The sequence below is a fragment of the Podospora anserina genome, chromosome 6, assembly GCF_000226545.1.
Source record: "Podospora anserina S mat+ genomic DNA chromosome 6, supercontig 2".
NCBI classification, from domain to species: domain Eukaryota; kingdom Fungi; phylum Ascomycota; class Sordariomycetes; order Sordariales; family Podosporaceae; genus Podospora; species Podospora anserina.
Window position 1 is genome coordinate 1,346,983 of NW_001914857.1, and position 18,382 is coordinate 1,365,364.

At 50.0% G+C, this 18,382-nt stretch overlaps 4 protein-coding genes across 4 annotated transcripts; 1 reads left to right on the forward strand and 3 right to left on the reverse strand.

Moving 5' to 3' along the window:
* Positions 1-92: 92 nt before the first annotated feature.
* On the reverse strand, positions 93-1,692 carry PODANS_6_2760 (uncharacterized protein; the record flags this gene model as incomplete). Its single annotated transcript, XM_001910184.1, has 2 exons — positions 93-1,207; positions 1,668-1,692. 2 exons carry the CDS (start codon positions 1,690-1,692, stop codon positions 93-95), a joined length of 1,140 nt encoding a protein of 379 aa, XP_001910219.1.
* A 4,565-nt stretch (positions 1,693-6,257) lies between these two features.
* PODANS_6_2750 (uncharacterized protein) lies at positions 6,258-8,674 on the forward strand (the record flags this gene model as incomplete). Its single annotated transcript, XM_001910185.1, has 2 exons — positions 6,258-7,483; positions 7,558-8,674. 2 exons carry the CDS (start codon positions 6,258-6,260, stop codon positions 8,672-8,674), a joined length of 2,343 nt encoding a protein of 780 aa, XP_001910220.1.
* Positions 8,675-11,233: 2,559 nt separating this feature from the next.
* On the reverse strand, positions 11,234-11,455 carry PODANS_6_2740 (uncharacterized protein; the record flags this gene model as incomplete). The annotated part of the gene is made up of 1 exon (XM_001910186.1): positions 11,234-11,455. One exon carries the CDS (start codon positions 11,453-11,455, stop codon positions 11,234-11,236), a length of 222 nt encoding a protein of 73 aa, XP_001910221.1.
* Positions 11,456-16,492: 5,037 nt separating this feature from the next.
* Positions 16,493-17,967, reverse strand: PODANS_6_2730 (uncharacterized protein; the record flags this gene model as incomplete). Its single annotated transcript, XM_001910187.1, has 5 exons — positions 16,493-17,284; positions 17,343-17,465; positions 17,537-17,623; positions 17,750-17,806; positions 17,881-17,967. 5 exons carry the CDS (start codon positions 17,965-17,967, stop codon positions 16,493-16,495), a joined length of 1,146 nt encoding a protein of 381 aa, XP_001910222.1.
* Positions 17,968-18,382: the final 415 nt, after the last annotated feature.

The window sequence follows — 18,382 nt, forward strand, 5'->3', positions numbered from 1 at the left end:
AACCCAAAACAGGAAGAAATGGTCGGTGGTATCGCGGGTATACATCCATAGACCCGGTATAAACATCATCAAGCACATCAACCGCGCCTCCTCTAAGCCCGAGCAACGCTCTCAGTCTCGCTAATCACACTGCCAACCTCGGACCAGCTACCAGGAGTGGCGATCCCATCGTCACTATCGCTCATGATGCCATAGTCCCCATCCTTGGAGGAAGCAGCATCAAAGTTGACATCAACGCCAGATTCAGCGATAGAGGCAGTGTCATCGCTAGGCGTTCTCTGTCCTTGGCTGAGGTACTCCCCATCAGACATCGGTGGCTCAGGCGTAACAGGCAGAGGCGAGTAAAACCCAGTGTTAGACTGAGCCCACGCCTGAATCGAGGCATAGGCATCAGACTGGGTGCTGCTGTAGCTGGCAGACATGTCTTGCTCCTCCTCGCGGCCGATGGTCTCGCTGCGGGTGGTGGGAGTGTGAGTCCCATCCTCGGTCTTCCCATAGGCGTCGGGAAACTGATCACGGAGGCTGGTATCGTTGGATTGCGAGTCGAAATCAAAGAGAACTTCAGGGTTGGTAGCAGCAACAGCCTTTTGCGCGGGCTCAGGGCTCTGGCTGCGGGGAGTAGCGGCATAGATATCGGATACGGTTTCGTCATGATCGGGCTTCAACAAATTGGCGGCTTCCGTCTCGTCGATGTGAGGGCGCTCTTCCAATTCGATACCGTGCTCATCAGCAAAGGGGTTGTAAACCATTGCAGCATTCAGTCCGCACACGCCTTCGAGGTTGCCACGGCGTCTAACCACATTGTTTGAATCATCCGCTGGATTGGCGCCAGTGTTGTAAACCAAAGTACCGCGTTCACCAGAGTTGTCAGGCCGTAAGAAGTCATCAAAGGTAGGAAGGCGAGGAGTGGGCAATTCGGCCGATTGTGACTGTTGTTCGTTCCGGCGAGCGTTCCAATACATCAGTTCCTCTCGTTGTCTCCTCCGTGTTTCGTCGTCAGCATCAACATTGTGAGATTCGTAAAATCCGTGAGCGTCTTCTGGGCGGTTGAAACGGGGCTGCCGGTTGTCTGGGTCGAAGTCGTCACCGAGAGAGCGGAGGGCGATGGCGATGCGTCTACGTAGGTCCTCGGCTACGCGGCGGACCTCGGGGCTTTCATAGATAGCTACAGCTACGGCTGCAGCTACGCCGACTGCAGCTATGCTGACTGAAGCAAGCAAAGCGTGGTTAACAGGGGGCATGTTCGATGTCTGGTGTACGGATGATGGGGGATTGAAGAAATGCGATAAGCGGAGTGATAATGATAAGGTAGAGAGAGTGGGGCAAGATCAAGCGCTGGGAACTTCTCGACTTGGAAACCTTGAAGATATTCCTCGCTGCCTCCCTCTCACTGACAGTTGCTGAATGAGAAAGCAACAATACAAAACCCGAGAAAGATTCAACAGAGATCAAGTATCCCAACAATTAAAATGAGCTGCCTCGAGGCTTGCGTGTCGTCCATTCGCCACTTGTCACGGGAGTGGCCAGTGCTGACCTAAACCTCGGGCGACAAACAACGACGGTGATTTGCACTGAAGAATTGGCGGGGCAAACAAGGGTGCGGGGAACACAACGCAAAAGACAATGCTGTGGTTTTAGACAGGAGAAGGCTAGTAACAATAACTTACCTTTGGCCGCGATTGGCAGTGGCATCTTTGGAGAGAAACGGCTTCAATCTCCCAAACCTGCTGGCGACGGGTTTGTTTGGCGGGTAGAGGGTGATGGAAGAGGGAAAAAGGCAGTCAAAGGAAAGTGTCCCAGATAACTGGGAACTGGGGAGCGGCAAAGCAAGTTTGCGCATGCACGCTCGGTGAACGGTAACTCCCTCGCCCTGGAAAGCTTACGTAGAGTGCAGGCGGGCGGGTAAGGCGGACCGGAGGCGCACCTCCATGGCAGGGCAGTGGGAAACTCAGTTTGGTATTCCAGGCACGGGCTCGGGGGCTTCCCCTCACTTTAAACTCATTCAACCTTGGCGTTTATGAGCAGGTGATTCGGTGCTCCAGATGTTTGACACGCTGGACAACGATGAGCGGTCAATTCCTACAAGAACGGCATTCCCGGTCCAGCCACTTGTTCATGCAGCTGCATAGAATTGACGAATGACCGCCGATAGCATCAATGCTCAGTTTAGCAAATCAAGGAGTTTAGAGCCTCGTCACTGACTCAGAAACTCTCAGGAGTACTGGCCTGATTGCGTGTCAGCCTCGGATGTGGCGCAACTGGGCGTTAGTGTAGATGATTGGCTACACCACCACCACGTTGAAACGCATAATGTTGATATGGAGTTATGACAGCCCAAATAACTAGTGTATGAATTGCAGTTAAATCGTCGATTCTGGGAGTACGAAGTAAGTTTTGGCTATTCGAGGGATTCTCTTTGTCTTCAGATCTGAAAGAGAAGTCTCCACACATTCTCTCAGCCTTGTAAGTGGACATCTCAAGATAAGGTAGGAACTGGATAACTTAGCCCCTGCTTTTTACATAAAAACTAACCCCAGCTTCATTGACTTACAGTCCAAACATTAGATATTTGAAATCCCAGCCTTATATATCAATCGTCCTGACTCTACCTACATAGATGCCGTTCTAGTATAAGATGTCCCAGACCTAGCTTTGTGTGTTTGTTGTCTTAACTTGACTGGAAATTCTTTCTGATATAGGAAAGTGTTGTTAATTATCTCAGGTAGTCTTTTTTCCTAGCTTTACTTTATAAGGTCTTAGCTTTCTTAAGACTTAATTCCAACTTTGTGTATCTTAATCTCAGTCTAATCCCAACTTTCTATCTCTGAATCACAGCTTAATCTCCGCTTTATAGATATACCTATTATATATACCTATGTAAATAGTCTTAACTTTTTCGAAACTTAAGTAACATAAACTTTATTTATTCTTTTTCTTAGCTTAATATACCTCTATTCTCCTCTTTAGTACCCCAACCTCAAATCCAAGCTTTATATTCTATTATCCTAGCTTTTCCTAGACTCAGTCCCAACTTTGAATGTCTATAATCTTAGCTTTAAATAACTTCAGTCCAAGCTCAGTCCCGACTTTATATATCCATAATCTTAGCTTCATATAACTTCAGTCCCAGCTCTATCCCATCTTTATACAGAGGTACCTTAGTACATATAACCTTCAAATAGAATCAAGAGCGTCACTGAGCACAGGTATGCACAGGTCTGGACAGACTTGAATTGTGTTTGAGCTAGGTACGAGAGTACATCATACGTATATTTGAAGTTACCTAGCTAGCAGACCACCCCAGCTATCACCACATAACACGATGTTGAATCGTGAACTTGTCCACCTCAGATTGTAATCCCTATCCAAAATCCGTCAAGTTACTTGTAATGCTCGGTATGATGCGTGAATTCTCATCTCAGCAATGGCAGTGATCATCACAGCATTCGTACTTTCCGCATGTCCACGACGAAGAGCAGTGTTTGCACGCACTGTTGTGCTGGATGATTGGGGCCGAAAGAGGACCCAGCAACCCCTAGTGGTCATAATTTGAGAAGAACTAGGGGCTAGGACAATATGAATGTGATGTATGGATGAATGACTTACGAAAACTTCTCCAGCATACTGTTCGCAGTTGTCCTCTCAATGCTGCCCATCCAACGACCAGCTAACGAAGTTCTGAGCGTTGGACATGATGATGGGTACAAGTTCTTCAACTTACTTGTAAGTACAATTGGAGTTTCCAGAGTACTCAAGCCGGGGTGTACATACCAGTGAGTTTTGAGAGAGTTGTAGGGAACAGCTCAACCGTCTAGTTGGACTGTTGTTTTTGAAATTGATGCTTGGAATGATAGAGTTCAGGTCATCTCCATCGCGTCCGAAGGCCTCTATTTATGCTTGGTCCAGTGTTCTGCAAGATCGCCCTCAGGCATCCAGGTACGACATACTTCGGTTTCGGTTCTACACATCGTACACCTGGAGAAGGCACAGAACTACCTTTTGCAGGCACAGTCACTATTCTGGTTGCTTCACAACCAATGATTTGGTGTTCGACCGCTGCTCCTTGATCAGGTGGCCTGGTGCCAAGGGCTGTTGGCTGTATTCATCCATGATTATCGTCTTTTGCCTCGCTTGCAAAGATAAGAGTTCACGACAAGGCAACGGCGGTCATAGGCTGTCGATAGGGCGCACTGTGTGCAATTCACGGAAGCGCCTATCCATCCTTGTGTAAAGCCGCATCGAGGCGGGGTGCTTCAAGCTAATGCACAGAAACACATGTAAGGTAGTCATATATAGAGAGCCTTGTCACGGATCGACAGTGGCCGGTTCCCCGAAAGCTGAGCGTAACAAGCAATATCTCGTGTGCTCTGTTGTGGTGTCTGGTAATGTGTTTGCCATTATCTCAACCAATCATTGGGTGTATGTGATGTGAGGGGCTGCGCCATTCACTGAGGTCTCAACATGATATGACTAGGCAGCCTGACGCTTGTCACTGCCCCTTGTGGCTAGGTGGGCAGGTAATGTGAATTGATGTTTAAACTAGAACTGAGTACCATAAGAAGGGACCCTACCTGTTAAGGTAGGTAAGCATGAAGAAATAGCTTTCCAATAAGAATTTGCCATATCAGTGCAGCCTATGGTCTGACATCTGCTTACAAAGACACCAACAACATGCCCACATCCACCCAGCCTGCCGAGTTTCTGATGCTGCAAGAAGCCCTGCCGCTCCGCCAATCCATTACTTGAGAGTCCTCCAGATATAACCATAAACGAAATATGTAGCAATGTTATTCTGAAGGAGAAACTGGATGGCCCAGGTTCTCTTCCCTTCCTTGAATTGGCATTTCTTTATGCTCAGAATACATCATGCTAACTTATCTGGCGGTAGGACCAGTCGTGGTAAGCGATTGCATCCTGCAAACCTAGCAACCTGAAACGGTCTCCATTAGGGATGGATGTTGAGGAATGGCTGAAGGTGGCCATAAATCAAAGGTGGGGTTGGAGAAGATATGGTTCTTTGGCAAGCAATGGAGATAACCGGAAACAGATCAAACTTCAAGAAGAACCGAACCAGAAGCTTTGCGATGAATTGAGGCGAATAGCTATCTACCTATCTTGGAAAAGAGCCATGGCTATATACCTACTAAACAACATGCTGAACTACTAGGTAGTTAGAGCATGGTGCCGACTGAGCATCTATTAACCACAGACCAACTCTCATAGAAGAAGAATGACCTTTACTGATACTTCTCAAGGAATCGGAGCTCAGAGTAGGTACTATGCTACATCACTAGAGTCCGTTGTGGATCAACACTAGAAGCTCTAGAACAGGGGGATTTGGCGGGAGAGCGGGCTTGTGGAGAAGCGGTTCCTGGGACATCCCTTGGAGAATCTCAACAGGGGTCCTGCCAGGGCTGATGCCCAGAAATCAAACAAGCCTACAAACCACCAGACGACAAGCGACGAGCGCTATTGCTAAAGAGCGGGATTTGCTTCCTAGAAAAAGAGAAAGATCCCAAATATCTCATGCCATGAGGTGTTTTTTTGACGGCTAGGTATTTTATCCACCTTCCGAAAGATCTGAGGGTTTGGGACTGGTTTGCCCGCCCGGAAAACTGCTGCCATTCGGAAGCCCCAGTTAAACTGTTCGGGGGCTGACCATAGGGTAGGCCAACCGCGGGGTTGTGACCACTTGTCAAGAAGAGTTTGCTTGAATGCTTCCATCTCATGAATGTCTCTACTCCGTACTTCCATCTGAACACTATTACCTTCATCTGCTTAACACGACGTCAACAACCACCACGCAAACATATTGTCCACCGACGTATAGGCACCCGGAAATAAAGCCTCCGAAGCTCCAACTGTTTGAGCAATTGGCCCCTATCTGGTAACAGTTTCCTTGGACCAGAATACTGCCAAGTGCGGGGAATGAGGGGGGTAAGATTGCTCAGGTGAGTCACTCCTGCCTCGAATTGCCAAACAACAACTTAATCAGGGACAATCTATTAGCCAGGTTTATTTTCGCATACTCCCCTTCTCACCTTTTCACCAAAAGTACACTCATTCCCTTCTTCCGGACGAGTACTTCTTAATGCTGACAATCGTAACAATTGTAGCTGTTACCTAGTCGAACTCTTCCCCTCACCTTGACAAAGGTGCAACCACCGTTGGTTTTATTTCACCCCTTTTCTTCGATGCTAACGGTTTCAACAGTCACCCACAAACAGCATGGCTTCCGACGCTCGTAAACAGCCAAAATGAACCCCCCCCAAGCCCATGACGCTCGGCTGCCCCTATTGAAGATCTACAACAGCTTAACGCGGACCAAGAATGACTTCATTCCAGTTGATCCAACAGGGGAAGTCGTTACGTGGTACGCCTGCGGCCCTACAGTGTACGAAGACGCCCATCTGGGCCACGCCAAGAATTATGTGTCGACCGACATCATTCGCCGTATCATGAGGGACTATTTCGGCTTCCGAGTCAAGTTCGTCATGAATACCACCGATATCGACGACAAGATTATCCTCCAGGCTCGTCGTCAACACCTGCTCGCGCGATTCAAGCATCAGCATGCTGAGGAAGAGACAGTTAGTGAGACGGTTCTGGCTGAGGTGAAGGCCGCATTTCTCCAATATGTTGGCAAGAATCTGCCGTCGTTGCCGGGGGATATGAACCCAGAGAGCTTCGCCGAGGAAGTCAACAAGGCGTACAAGGAAACGCTACAAAGCCAGAGTGTTACTGTCGAGGATTTGCTGCTCAGGGCGCATATTGGGACAGCACAGTTGGCTGCCGAGGCCCTCCAAAACCCTGAAACAGCGTCTGAGTTCTTCGCCAAAGCTGACGATGTCCTGCTGCCATATCTGGATGCATTGCATGGTGCCTCTATCGACTCGAACAATCATCAGATTTACCTGGAGCTGAGCCAGAAATTCGAGCGCCGCTTCTTCGAAGACATGGATGCGCTGAACGTCCTGCCTCCAGATCAACTGACACGTGTGACCGAGTATGTCAGACAAATCGTCGACTTTGTAGAGAAGATTGTGGCGAATGGTTTCGGGTACGCTACCCCCGATGGTTCCGTCTACTTCGATATCGACTCGTTTGAGAAAGCTGGGCATAGCTACTCCCGGCTGGAACCATGGAACAAGAACGACCCTGCCCTTTTGGCTGATGGCGAGGGGTCGCTGTCCAAAGGAGCATCTATGAAGAGGAGCCCGAATCATTTTGCCCTGTGGAAGGCCAGCAAGCCAGGCGAACCAGCCTGGGATAGCCCGTGGGGTCGTGGGCGGCCTGGGTGGCACATTGAATGCTCTGCCATGGCGTCGGAAGCGATAGGGAAGACGATGGATATCCATTCCGGAGGGGTTGACCTTCGTTTCCCTCACCATGACAACGAGTTGGCACAGTCAGAGGCGTATTGGTCGACTCCGGACTGCCATGTGCAGTGGGCAAACTACTTCATTCATATGGGTCAACTGAGGCAAGTGATAGCACCAACGACTTCAGCGACACAGCGCAGCTAACTGAAAATAGGATCCGGGGCTTGAAGATGAGCAAGAGTCTTAAGAACTACACAACTATTCGAAGTGTGCTCTCCGAGAAAGACTGGACTGCTCGGTCTCTCCGAATCTGCTTCCTTTTGATGCCTTGGCAGGATGGTATTGAGGTGACGGATGAGCTCATGAAGGCGGTAATTGGGTGGGAGGGCAAGCTTAATAATTTCTTGTTGAAGAGCTTGGATCTGTCAAAACACACTCGCCCCAATGCCGAGGGTCAAGATATTGGGGTTGCTGACCAGCAGTTGCTGAAGTCTCTGGAGAAGGCGAAGGCCGACGTCGACAATGCGCTCTGCGATTCCTTCAACATCTCCTCTGTGATGAGAATCCTCTCTGATCTTGTCACCGAGGCGAACTCAGCCGAGAAGCTTGCCGACGAAACAGTCCTCTCCCTGGCGCGCTGGGTTACTCGCATTGTCACCATCTTCGGCCTGGATCCTGAAGGGGATCTCACCAATTCAGAACGTATAGGGTGGTCCGGACTCAATATTCCGGCGCCAGCAAAGCCTTACATATACCCTGCATCGCAATTGCGTGACAAGGTCCGAACCCTAGCAATCGGCTCGGCGGTCGATCATGATGCCATTTCCAAGCTCGCTGATGAGGCAACCCTCGCCACGCCTACCTCTATCGACACTTCAGAGCCTTACAGTCAGGTGCTGCAGGAATTCCGCAAAAGCGTTAAAGATTTGGCAGCTGAGAAAGCACCGGCCAAGGATTTGCTTGTCTTGTGTGACCAGCTTCGCGATGTGCACCTCTGGAACCTAGGGATATATCTGGAGGACCGCAATAGCCCTCTTCCTGCCTTGGTGAGGCCTCTCGATAAGTCTCTCATAGAGGCTCGCGCAGAGCAAGAGTCCCTTGCTATCGCCAAAGCCAAGGCCAAGCTGGAGCAGAAAGCAAAGGAGGCTGAGAAAGAGAGGGAGCTGCGGGGACGTGCCAAAATCGATCCTGTGGCAATGTTCAAGACGTCTGAGTATAAGGAATGGGATGATAGTGGCATTCCTACTTTGGATGCCAAGGGGGAGGTCATTTCTAAAAATAGGCGCAAGAAGTTGGTTAAGGAGTGGGAGAAGCAGAAAAAGTTGCACGATGATTGGCTGGCAACCCAATAACTGGCTTAGGTAAGGGCTGGCTCCTTTTTTTTCCTCCGATTTTTCCTCCGTCTTTCCCTCCTCCAGATATTACCACCCTACAAAGGTTGGAAGAGATGGGGGTTATGTACACATAGGATATCGTCGCAGAGGGGGGGGGCGGGTTTCAATAGAATAAGGGCTCCAGACAAATTGTTTAGGGTGTGTGTTGTACTGCTAAGAATTCCACCGAAGAGACCCATTTTAAAACATACCCTAAGATGCAAAGACCCAGTAACTCACGGATCCTCCTTACTCAGCCAGTTCCACATCACCTCCGTTTCTTCCATTCATAATATAGGAGTATAAGAAGTTTGGACTGGGGAAATAAAAGTTGGGACGAGAAGGGATAGAAGTTGGGATTGGAATATAGAAATGCTGGGATTAGAAGGGTAAGATGCTGGGATTGGAAGATGGTGATGCTGGATTAGAAAGGTAAGATGTTGGGATTGGAAAGGTGAGATGCTGAGATTGGAAAGGTGAGATGTAGAGATGGGGGGGTGAGAAGTGGGGACTATATGGGTGAGAAGTTGGGACGAGGCTGGGGTAAAAGTATTAGGGGTAATGTATACTCTTAGCGTGTACAATACACATACCCAATAGGCAGGGCGATGCCTCCTCTCCACTATTTGTTCTGACAATAATTGGGGCGAAACTCCAGAAAGTTGTGGTGAATGAAATAGCTATGGCTGGAGCTTTGCTTTACTTACCATAACTGAAAGCTGGTAAATGTGGGAGTTTTAGCGACCAAGAATTCTCTGGATGCTTATTGGCCTACTCCTTTGTTTGGAGTATTCACTCCTTTTTGGGAGATACGGGTGAAAGACCACGAGGACGACTTCGCTCCTGCCTTTTGTGGCAATGGCAACCACAGTCAAAGGTATCTTGTGCCATTGATCTTTTAAAACATAACTTTTGTTAGTAAGTCTTTGTGATAAGAAAAGAGAGCGTTCGACACCTCGTACTACAAGGTGGAAAGTATGGAGAAAATTTGTTAGGATACGGGCCTTCAAGGATAATTGATATGTCTTTGAGATAGTGAGCTAATAAAGGTAGGTAGGGTGCCTCCGAAGTTTTTCTTGCTTCCCCAAATCCAACTCAATAATATGATGTAAGGTACGGCAGGTACTTTGGGGCGCCCATGAATGTTCAGAGAAAACGACGAGTTAAGTTGTGAATATAGTAGAGAATGCTCCCCTGTAATACCTACGTGGGGCTATGAAACTACCACTGTACTGATGAACAGATTAAACATCTTTTCACAATTCTTCTAACTATATCTCGTGTGTCTTTCCACTTTCTTGAACAACATAGGTAATGGGCAAGCAATAAAAGTATACCCCCTTGAAATCCCACACTCGGATCGCCAAGGCGAAACCACCAAAACAAGCTTTCAAGCCAAGATCAAGCCCGGCTTGGCCATCCTTCGTTTCCTCACCCCTTGTACCGATCTTCGACGACATCGCATTCTAAAACTTGATATTGCTGGTGTCATTGTCAATTCCTATAAAACGGTCTTTAGCTTCCTCAGCGAGGCTCGGGACAGGCAAGGGTCTCACCTTTAATCAAGCGTTAGCTTTGAGGCTTATAAACCAGCAAATTCCCATTGGGCACTTGGGCAAGCGTATCGCTCAACGGTCTCCTGACCCCTCCTTAGTGTGAGCATGTTTTCAGTGGTACATAACTCCACTTCCGAGTATAGTGGCATAAGGAAGATGTCGGAATTTGAGTTTAAGGGTTTCCACTCCACTCGATCTAAACGCTCTAGCCCGCGCATAACGCTCCATGGGGATCCAACCTCTGTTAGACATCTCCACGGCAAAGGCGGCATAATTTCCAAGTGTTCATGCACCAAAGCAGGAAGGCAGGCATGTTGTAACTTTGATAATTTTTATTTTGTGTACATCCCTAGCCAAACTCGGATATTGTTCCTTCAAACTTAGCCAACTAATCAAATGATATTATTTAACGCCTTAAACACCTTTCCCAATCCCGCTTATGACAAACCAAAACCAATGTGCCCCCCCCCCCCCCCAAAAAAAAAAAAAAAAAAAAAAAAAAAAACAAAAAAAAACCCGCGATCTCTCGGAATCCCGAAAGTGGTGAAGACGGTGACGTCCCGAGCCAGTCGCTCGCGAAAAAGACAAGCTGAAAGAGCTCCACAATTGCGCGCGTTTCCAGCTTGTGCCGATGGGATCCACACCACAGCTCCACCCCCGATATATCCGTTCAATGGTAGAATTATCCCCGGATCCCGAATCCCGGGATCGTGGAGAAATATCGTGGGGGAAAGCCAGGAGGCGGGATTTTTGGACCCCCCAAAGCCCTGAACCCTATTCAGCTCATCCCGGGACTTGCAGCTGAGCGATATCGGCACCACCACCAACCACCATCAGCAACTCAGAGAGAACATCGTGAGTGTGTGAGGTAGGTAATCAGTGAGCAGAAGGGCTCGCTTGGTTGGAGTCAAGCGTTGTGATGGAGGAGGAGGAGTCGCCGCGGAGGGTCTTTCTTCTTTCGCTGCAAAGGAGAAATAACGGGTTAGTTGAGCGGTTTTGAGAGATGCGATGGATGAGAACAACAAACATACTGGGTATTCCGGTCGACAATGGTGCACTCCCACTTGGCACCAGCGGTGCGAATGTGGAACTTGACGCTACCGGTCTCGAGCAGGTTGCGGACCTTGGGGTCGTAGTGGGAGAGGTCAACCGTGCTGGAGGAAGCAGAGAGGTTGGGGGTGCTGGTGGTGGGTGAGGAAGACATCTTGATAGTGAGGAGATATGTGTGTGTAAGTGTGTGTAGAGCTGGCGCTTATATGGCAGTGGCTGAGAGTGAAGAAAGGTAGACGAAGGTCAGAGAAGTGAGGAGGCAGTCGAGATGAGTTTGGGAAGCTAGAGAAAAGGAAACGGGAGACGGGGCAGAGCGTAAATTATATAGACCAGGCACGAGGCACGAGGGGGAAGCCTCCAGAGCGCTGGACAAGGGGGTGGGCTGTCTGGCCCCTTCTCCTATCGGGTGTCACTAGCACGGGGCATCCATGGAAAGATACACACGGACTCGGGGACTCGGGTCTTCCAGTTCCTGGGGTCTCTCTGTGTGTGTATCGGAAAGTGGGTGTGGACTTGGTGGGTCAATAGGGGGAGCGCATACAGCCGAAGCCAAATCGCAGGAAGAGTTGCCCTAAGCATGAGCCATTTTGTTTAGCTTCAGGTACGTACCTATGTACCTTGATAGCGATCCGACACATCAAGCACGCTTGCATGCCTGGGTCTTCAGCCGGCTGAGTCCATGTTTTCTCTCGGTTGCAGCGAGAAGGTTGCAGAGATGTCTGTACTACTCAACCCTTCTTGCATTTCGTATTTCACAGATGGAGAATGGGGTTTGGTGTGGTGGCATCCCTATCTCGGCGCTTTTTCGAACCTGTAGCTAACTTGGGGTGGGATGCGAGGATGGAGAAGCGAACCACTGGACCCGCAGCTTAGGAACCCGGGCTCTCATGCAAGCACTTTGTTGCCGTGAAGCCGGGAGTCAGACATCATTATCCCAAGTTATGACATTGAGAATGGACATTAGCCAGTCGCGGTCAAGATTGACATGGTGCAGCTGGGTTCCCCAGCCCACACACCACACTTGACCCAGAAACCGGAAACCAGCCAGCCGTTTGCTGACCAGGCTGGGGTCAACGTGTGCGGGGGAGGAGAAATGGAGGTGGCATGTAGGGGGTAAATACCTAACACCTGTGTTGGTGTGTTGTGGTCGTAGGTGGTATCAACGGTAGGGTTACCGGCTTGGTATTGTAAGCCACGCCGCCATGATCTCCGTTCCCGTCTTGGCTGTAGAGCTTGAGTTCCAAAGTTCTCCAGCCAGCACGCAGGGCTCCAGAGTACGAATGGAAGCGCCAAGGTTCCTGTCTCGGGCGATCACATCGTTCTGGAAAGATGAGAGCTGATGAGCCGACCCCCGCAATTGCAGAACACCACACCGTGTTTGTGGCAGCAGGTTACGTGCGTGTAGTCATCTCATTTGTCCAGGCCTTGGCATGTGTCGAGGGCACATCGGAATATCATGCCCGAAAATGACAGAAAGAGAACTCTGAAGGCGACCTCGAAGCGGCTCTTGCAGAAGTGGCAATGGAAGGACGAGAGTGTGGCAGCAAGCTCTTGCGGCCGGTAAACCAGTTTGGAAGGAGATGTGGTGGAGGCGCTTACATCAAGATGATGAGATTGAGGATCTCCGGCCGCAACGCGGTGACATGTCGAAACACAGAACAGGCGTCATTCCATGTGAAAAAGAATGAGAAGAGTTCTTGGAGTGAGTCTCCGATCACAGATTGTGAGACGAATGCTGAACTGGATGTCGTGCAGGCCAGTGTCGTGATAACGACATTCTCACGGTGATTGAGGGTGTGTGGCCCTAGCTTGTCTTTCCCGGCGTCTTGGCTCGGCCGTTAGCCAATCACAAGCTGGGGCATTTCTCGGATTGGTAAGTGGCGGTGAAGTGGGGTATTTTACCACATCTGCCAAGCGAGCCAAGCCGGCTGCCAAGTCTCAAAGTCTGGCACTTGGACGACACCTCATTCCAGCGTCCTGATCGATAGATCTCAGCATCAGGACAATCGAGCATCACAAATACCGTCTCAATTCCAGACTCGGGAATAATGACGGATAATTTCACTCGCATACCCTCCTCTTTGTGGCGCGGGACTTCGACAGCCGGACTGGATTTTCTCGCCGTAGAAACACAGCAACTGCAGCTCCATTCGACTGCTCATTGGTTGTGTAAATGTTCTGTAAGCGCTCCCCTACCGAGTCATGAGGGAATTCCCAACCGTTTCCATGCTTTTTCTAGCCAATGCTTGGCTCGTCCTAATCTTGGGAGCCTCAGGCCTCCCGATTCACTGCATCACCCAGTACCTCCTATCATGCTCTCAAGTAATAAAGCCGAACACGCGAAGAGCACGGGCTCCCGAGGTCCGTTACCCACTATGGAATCCTGGCCTTCTTCTAGACGATTGATGAGGGAAAAAGTCTCGGGTGCCTGCTTCTGGCTATAGCTACGACCGAGACCATGGCAAGACAACCAACTAGGCTCGTGTCTTACGAGACCGCCTAGAGTTGGGCTCTCATGATTCGAGACAGTAGTTCTCTAGTTCTTGGGTTAAAATGGTGTTCAGGGTGCAGCAGCAACTACCACCAGGGATCCCTCGCCAACAACGGCGTGCCCTGGTCTCCACCATTGCGTACCGTTCCGTAATGGAGCGAGCTAAAGTGGCGAGCCGACAAATGGAGATATCCTCGTCCTTGAACCCCTAGGAGCAGAGACCGCGTGACGGAATCACTGGCTCAGGAGAACGGGTTGGGCTGCGCTGGCGCCTTGTTCACCTGTTCGTGGTCGCCTTGAGCTTGGGGCGCTTATCCGGTGCGCCGGAAACACTGGAGATTCCAAGATGTTTGTCGGTATATGACTGACCACTTTGTTGCCACGAAACTTGCTCGCGAATTGCTCACCCACCCCGACGAGCGGGTGGTTACCTTTCCGACATACAAACTGTTTCGGTTCCTTTCCACGTTGACTTTGCGAGCATCGGATCACATTTCAACTACGGCAGTCAACCCTAGGAGCGATGCTGCTAGTATCCGAGCATGCACTTCAACGGCTCGCCGCTCCAAATTCCTTCAAAAATTCGAAACGATCTTGATTCAAAGCACCATGGAATGGACCCCTTCCTTATTAGGAGACCTACAGGTAACATGCCTTGGCAACCGACACGAGCTTCCCATGAGACATACTGGAGATGCTGCTTAAGAGCCTCGTGCTCCTCACACCAAACAATGTCTAGACCATTCCAAGAGCCGCCAAGGCCTTGTTCAACATCAAACGTTACTTGAGATTAGGTGATTTTTCTGCACGAGGCGGATCGTACAACGCTGGCCAAGCCGGTGGTTCCGTATTGGAGTTCTTCTGAACAGCCAGTGGTCAGCTGGCTTCCCATCACAGCCGATGAATGTGAAGTCATCGCATTCGTACCTAGGTGGGCAGCATCTGGCACGTCGGTTCTGACAGCAAACGTGAACCACCAATCTGGTCTAGACCCTTGACACAAGCAAGCTGTCAATGACGACGCCCGTGCCACCTCCCAAGACGGAGGAAACCTACAACATAGGCTGACGAAGGTTCCCTAGAGTCCCCTGCCCAGCCGGGTGCTACATATGCGGTGCGACACGTTTGTCACATTATATGCCACCCTACTGCTTCCAGAGGAGTGTCAGTTGATTGTTGGTCTGGGTGTGGTTGTTCAACATGTGCTAGCAGAGGTCCTTCTGTTATCGTGAGTTTTTGTTACGTGAGTGGTTGGAAGTATCTGGGGAAACTTTGCATGAGTTTTGACCCATAGTAAAGGAGAGAGGGGGGGGTCGAAGCGCATATATGTCCAGCTTGGGAGACCTACATGCGTCCAAGCTTATGCATGGACCGGCTTGGGTCAGCCACGTTATGTGGTTCTTCCAACTTTGTATGGGATGCTGGCCAGCTTTGGAGGGGAGAATTTCCGAGTTGAGAATGACAAGCAGGAAGAACACCACCCCGGGAACAGGTCGGTAAAGACTTATACGGTTGGCTTTTGCCAAAACCCCACGTTTTGGCCCTACACAAGGTAATAGCTCGTGGGATATGGCTGTATGGAATAGGAAAAGATCAGCACACCTTCTTGTGGTTGATGGATTGACAGGTGGAGGTGAAGAACGCCAGACTCTATTAGGTACCTTATCCAAGATGGTGTAGAGAAAGTCAAACTCATCACATTAAAAGTTCCAGGCATGATAGCAATCGAAAGCAAAAGCAAAGATCTATCTGTATCTTGGTGTGCAAAACATAAGCAAACACTGATGGCAATGATCTGCTTCATCCCAACGTACCACCGAAACTTGCAGCACTCGGATTTTCACCTAAGCTGACAACAGTTCTCGTTTCGACGTATCCCGAGACTTTTGACAACCCTACCCTCAGGTGGGTAGTCAGCTTCTGTTTCTCAACAAAGAAGTTCTTGCCCGTAAGTGATTTTCTCATTTCCTTTCCAACCAGCTCAAATCAATTGTGACAAACGTCCATGTTTTTACACCCTTCATCTAGGAAAACCCAAACCTCAAAAGAACCACTACAAAGTGCCTTTTATACAACTCACAACTCTCACCCCCTTCTCCGCATTCCATCCTCTTCAAATAAGAAAGTTTTACAACATTGGAGGGTATTCATTATACCTGCGCACCACACCACCTTACCTACCTGATGGACAATTCTCCATCGACACCCACCTCACTTCATTTCACCCATCTAAACAACAATCCCTCACTTACACAACCCGTTCCATCATGGCACATTAAAACTCACATTCCCTTCTACTCCATCAGTTGGTCCTGTTGCCACGCTGTAGTCTCGTTGATACGGCAAGAAGAGAAGGTGGAGTAAGGGGATATGATATAGCGATGACGCTGCTCTCTCATCCATGTGCGCATCTCCCTCGGTAACCTTCAACCTAGTCAACCAACCAGAACTGACCTGATTTTCCCTCATAAGCCTATCTTATAGCAAGCTCTAGATTTGCTTACAGGCCCCGGTATTCACCTCATACCACATCAAGAAATGCCCATATAGCCTCACTTCAAAGGAAAGCACGCCGGAACCAAGAGTTGGGATCATTACAATCATCATCGTTATTTATCTCACAGCACCCCAAACAATTACTATCGAAAAGTCCGGTTACGCCGTACAAGTACAGTCTATAAACAAAGTTTGGTATCTCTTTTAAAGCTTCTCGATAATCGCATCCGTGAACTGCTTGGTGGAAGCCTTGCCACCAAGATCACCAGTAAGAGCCTTGCCCTCGGCAAGGGTGGCGAAAGCCGCCTTCTCGATGCGGTCGGCGTACTCGTTCAGGCTCATGTGTCTCAACATCATCATGGAGCTGAGGAGGAGAGCGGTGGGGTTGGCAAGACCCTTGCCGGCAATATCAGGGGCGGAACCGTGGACGGCCTCGAAGATGGAGCACTCGTCGCCAATGTTGCCGGAGGGGGTCAACCCGAGACCGCCAATGAGACCGGCGCACATGTCGGAGAGAATGTCACCGTACAGGTTGGGCATGACGAGGACCTTGTCGTTGTAGGGGATGGGGTCGGTAGTCATCTTGAGGCAGGTGTTGTCGAGGAGCTCGGCGTCGAACTCGATATCGGGGAACTCCTTGGCGATGTTGTGGGCGCACTGGAGGAAAAGACCGTCGGACATCTTCATGATGGTGGCCTTGTGGACGACACGGACCTTCTTGCGGCCGATGGAGCGGGCATGCTGAAAGGCGAACCGGAGGACGCGCTCGCTGGCCTCGCGGGTGATGAGCTTGATGCTCTGGACGACACCATCCACCACAACGTGCTCAATGCCGGAGTACTCGCCCTCGGTGTTCTCGCGGATCAGGACGGTGTCGACGTTATCGTAGGGGGTCTTGTATCCAGCAACCGAGCGGCAGGGACGGAGGTTGGCGAAGAGGTTGAAAGTGCGACGAAGGGTCAAGTTGAGAGAGACGTGGCCCTTGCCGATGGGGGTCTGCAAGCCCATGTTAGAATGCGCCAACTTACACGATAGAAGTGGGGGCGGGGCATACAGCAAGAGGACCCTTGAGGGCAATCTTGTTTCTCTTGATGCTCTCGATGGCATCGTCGGGGATAGCAGTCTTGCCATCCTTGAGGATGGGGTCGACGTTGATGGGCTCCCAGGAAATTGGCGTCTGTTCTTTTGTTTAGTCTTTGTGCTTTGTAGAGGTGGTATCGGATGAACGGAAGCTGTCGCGAAACGTACCTTGGCGGCGGCGAAGATGTCCTTGACGGCAACGGCAATCTCGGGGCCAATGCCATCACCTTCGATCAAACTGACTGTGTAGTTACCCTGGGATAGTCAGCCAGGCGTTTTGTTTTGTCGGCGAGGTGTCAAGGCTTGATTTTTGTTTGAGTGATTTTCAAGCCCCTCTTTGCGGCAAGCTGTCGCATGCGCCCCTCTGAGACCAACACATACCTTCACATCCTTCTTTCCCTCGTACTTGGCGACCTTCTCGGAGTATAGTCTCTGGTTCTGTTTCGAGGGACCGGTATTAGCTGTGTGATTGTGACAGTGAGCTGAGTACAAGTTGGGATTCTTTGTCGCACCTGCAGCGAAAGAGTGACGGCCGCGCGGGGAGCTGCGCGGAAGGCCTGGCGCTGCGCAGGGACAGCAATGGCACGGAGGGCGAACATGGTGACGGTCTGATATGAATTCGTGGTTGGGTAAATGCCCGTCTCAAACAAGCAACAGGGCAACAAATGGAAAGAAAGAGCGGCAGACCAAGAGGAAAATCGTCAAAGTTTAGGGAAGCAAGAATGGCAGAGAGTTTTAGGTGCCAGGTTCCTAGAAGAGCAGGAGGATAAAAACCGACCTCAATGCAACCAACTGAATCCACCAGCTGATGCAGGTTTTGGCAGCGACGCAACGGGCAGCGCCTGATGGCCTGTGCTTTGCAGGGACAGGGCCAGTGATAATGAGACCGAGCTGACGGAGCTTCGCTGCTGAATCTGTTCAATTACGTAGCCGATAGCGATAATTACTCACTCACCGCCCGAGGTCGCCTTCCATATCTTCCATATGGCCGGCAGAATCGACGCTTTTCTTCGG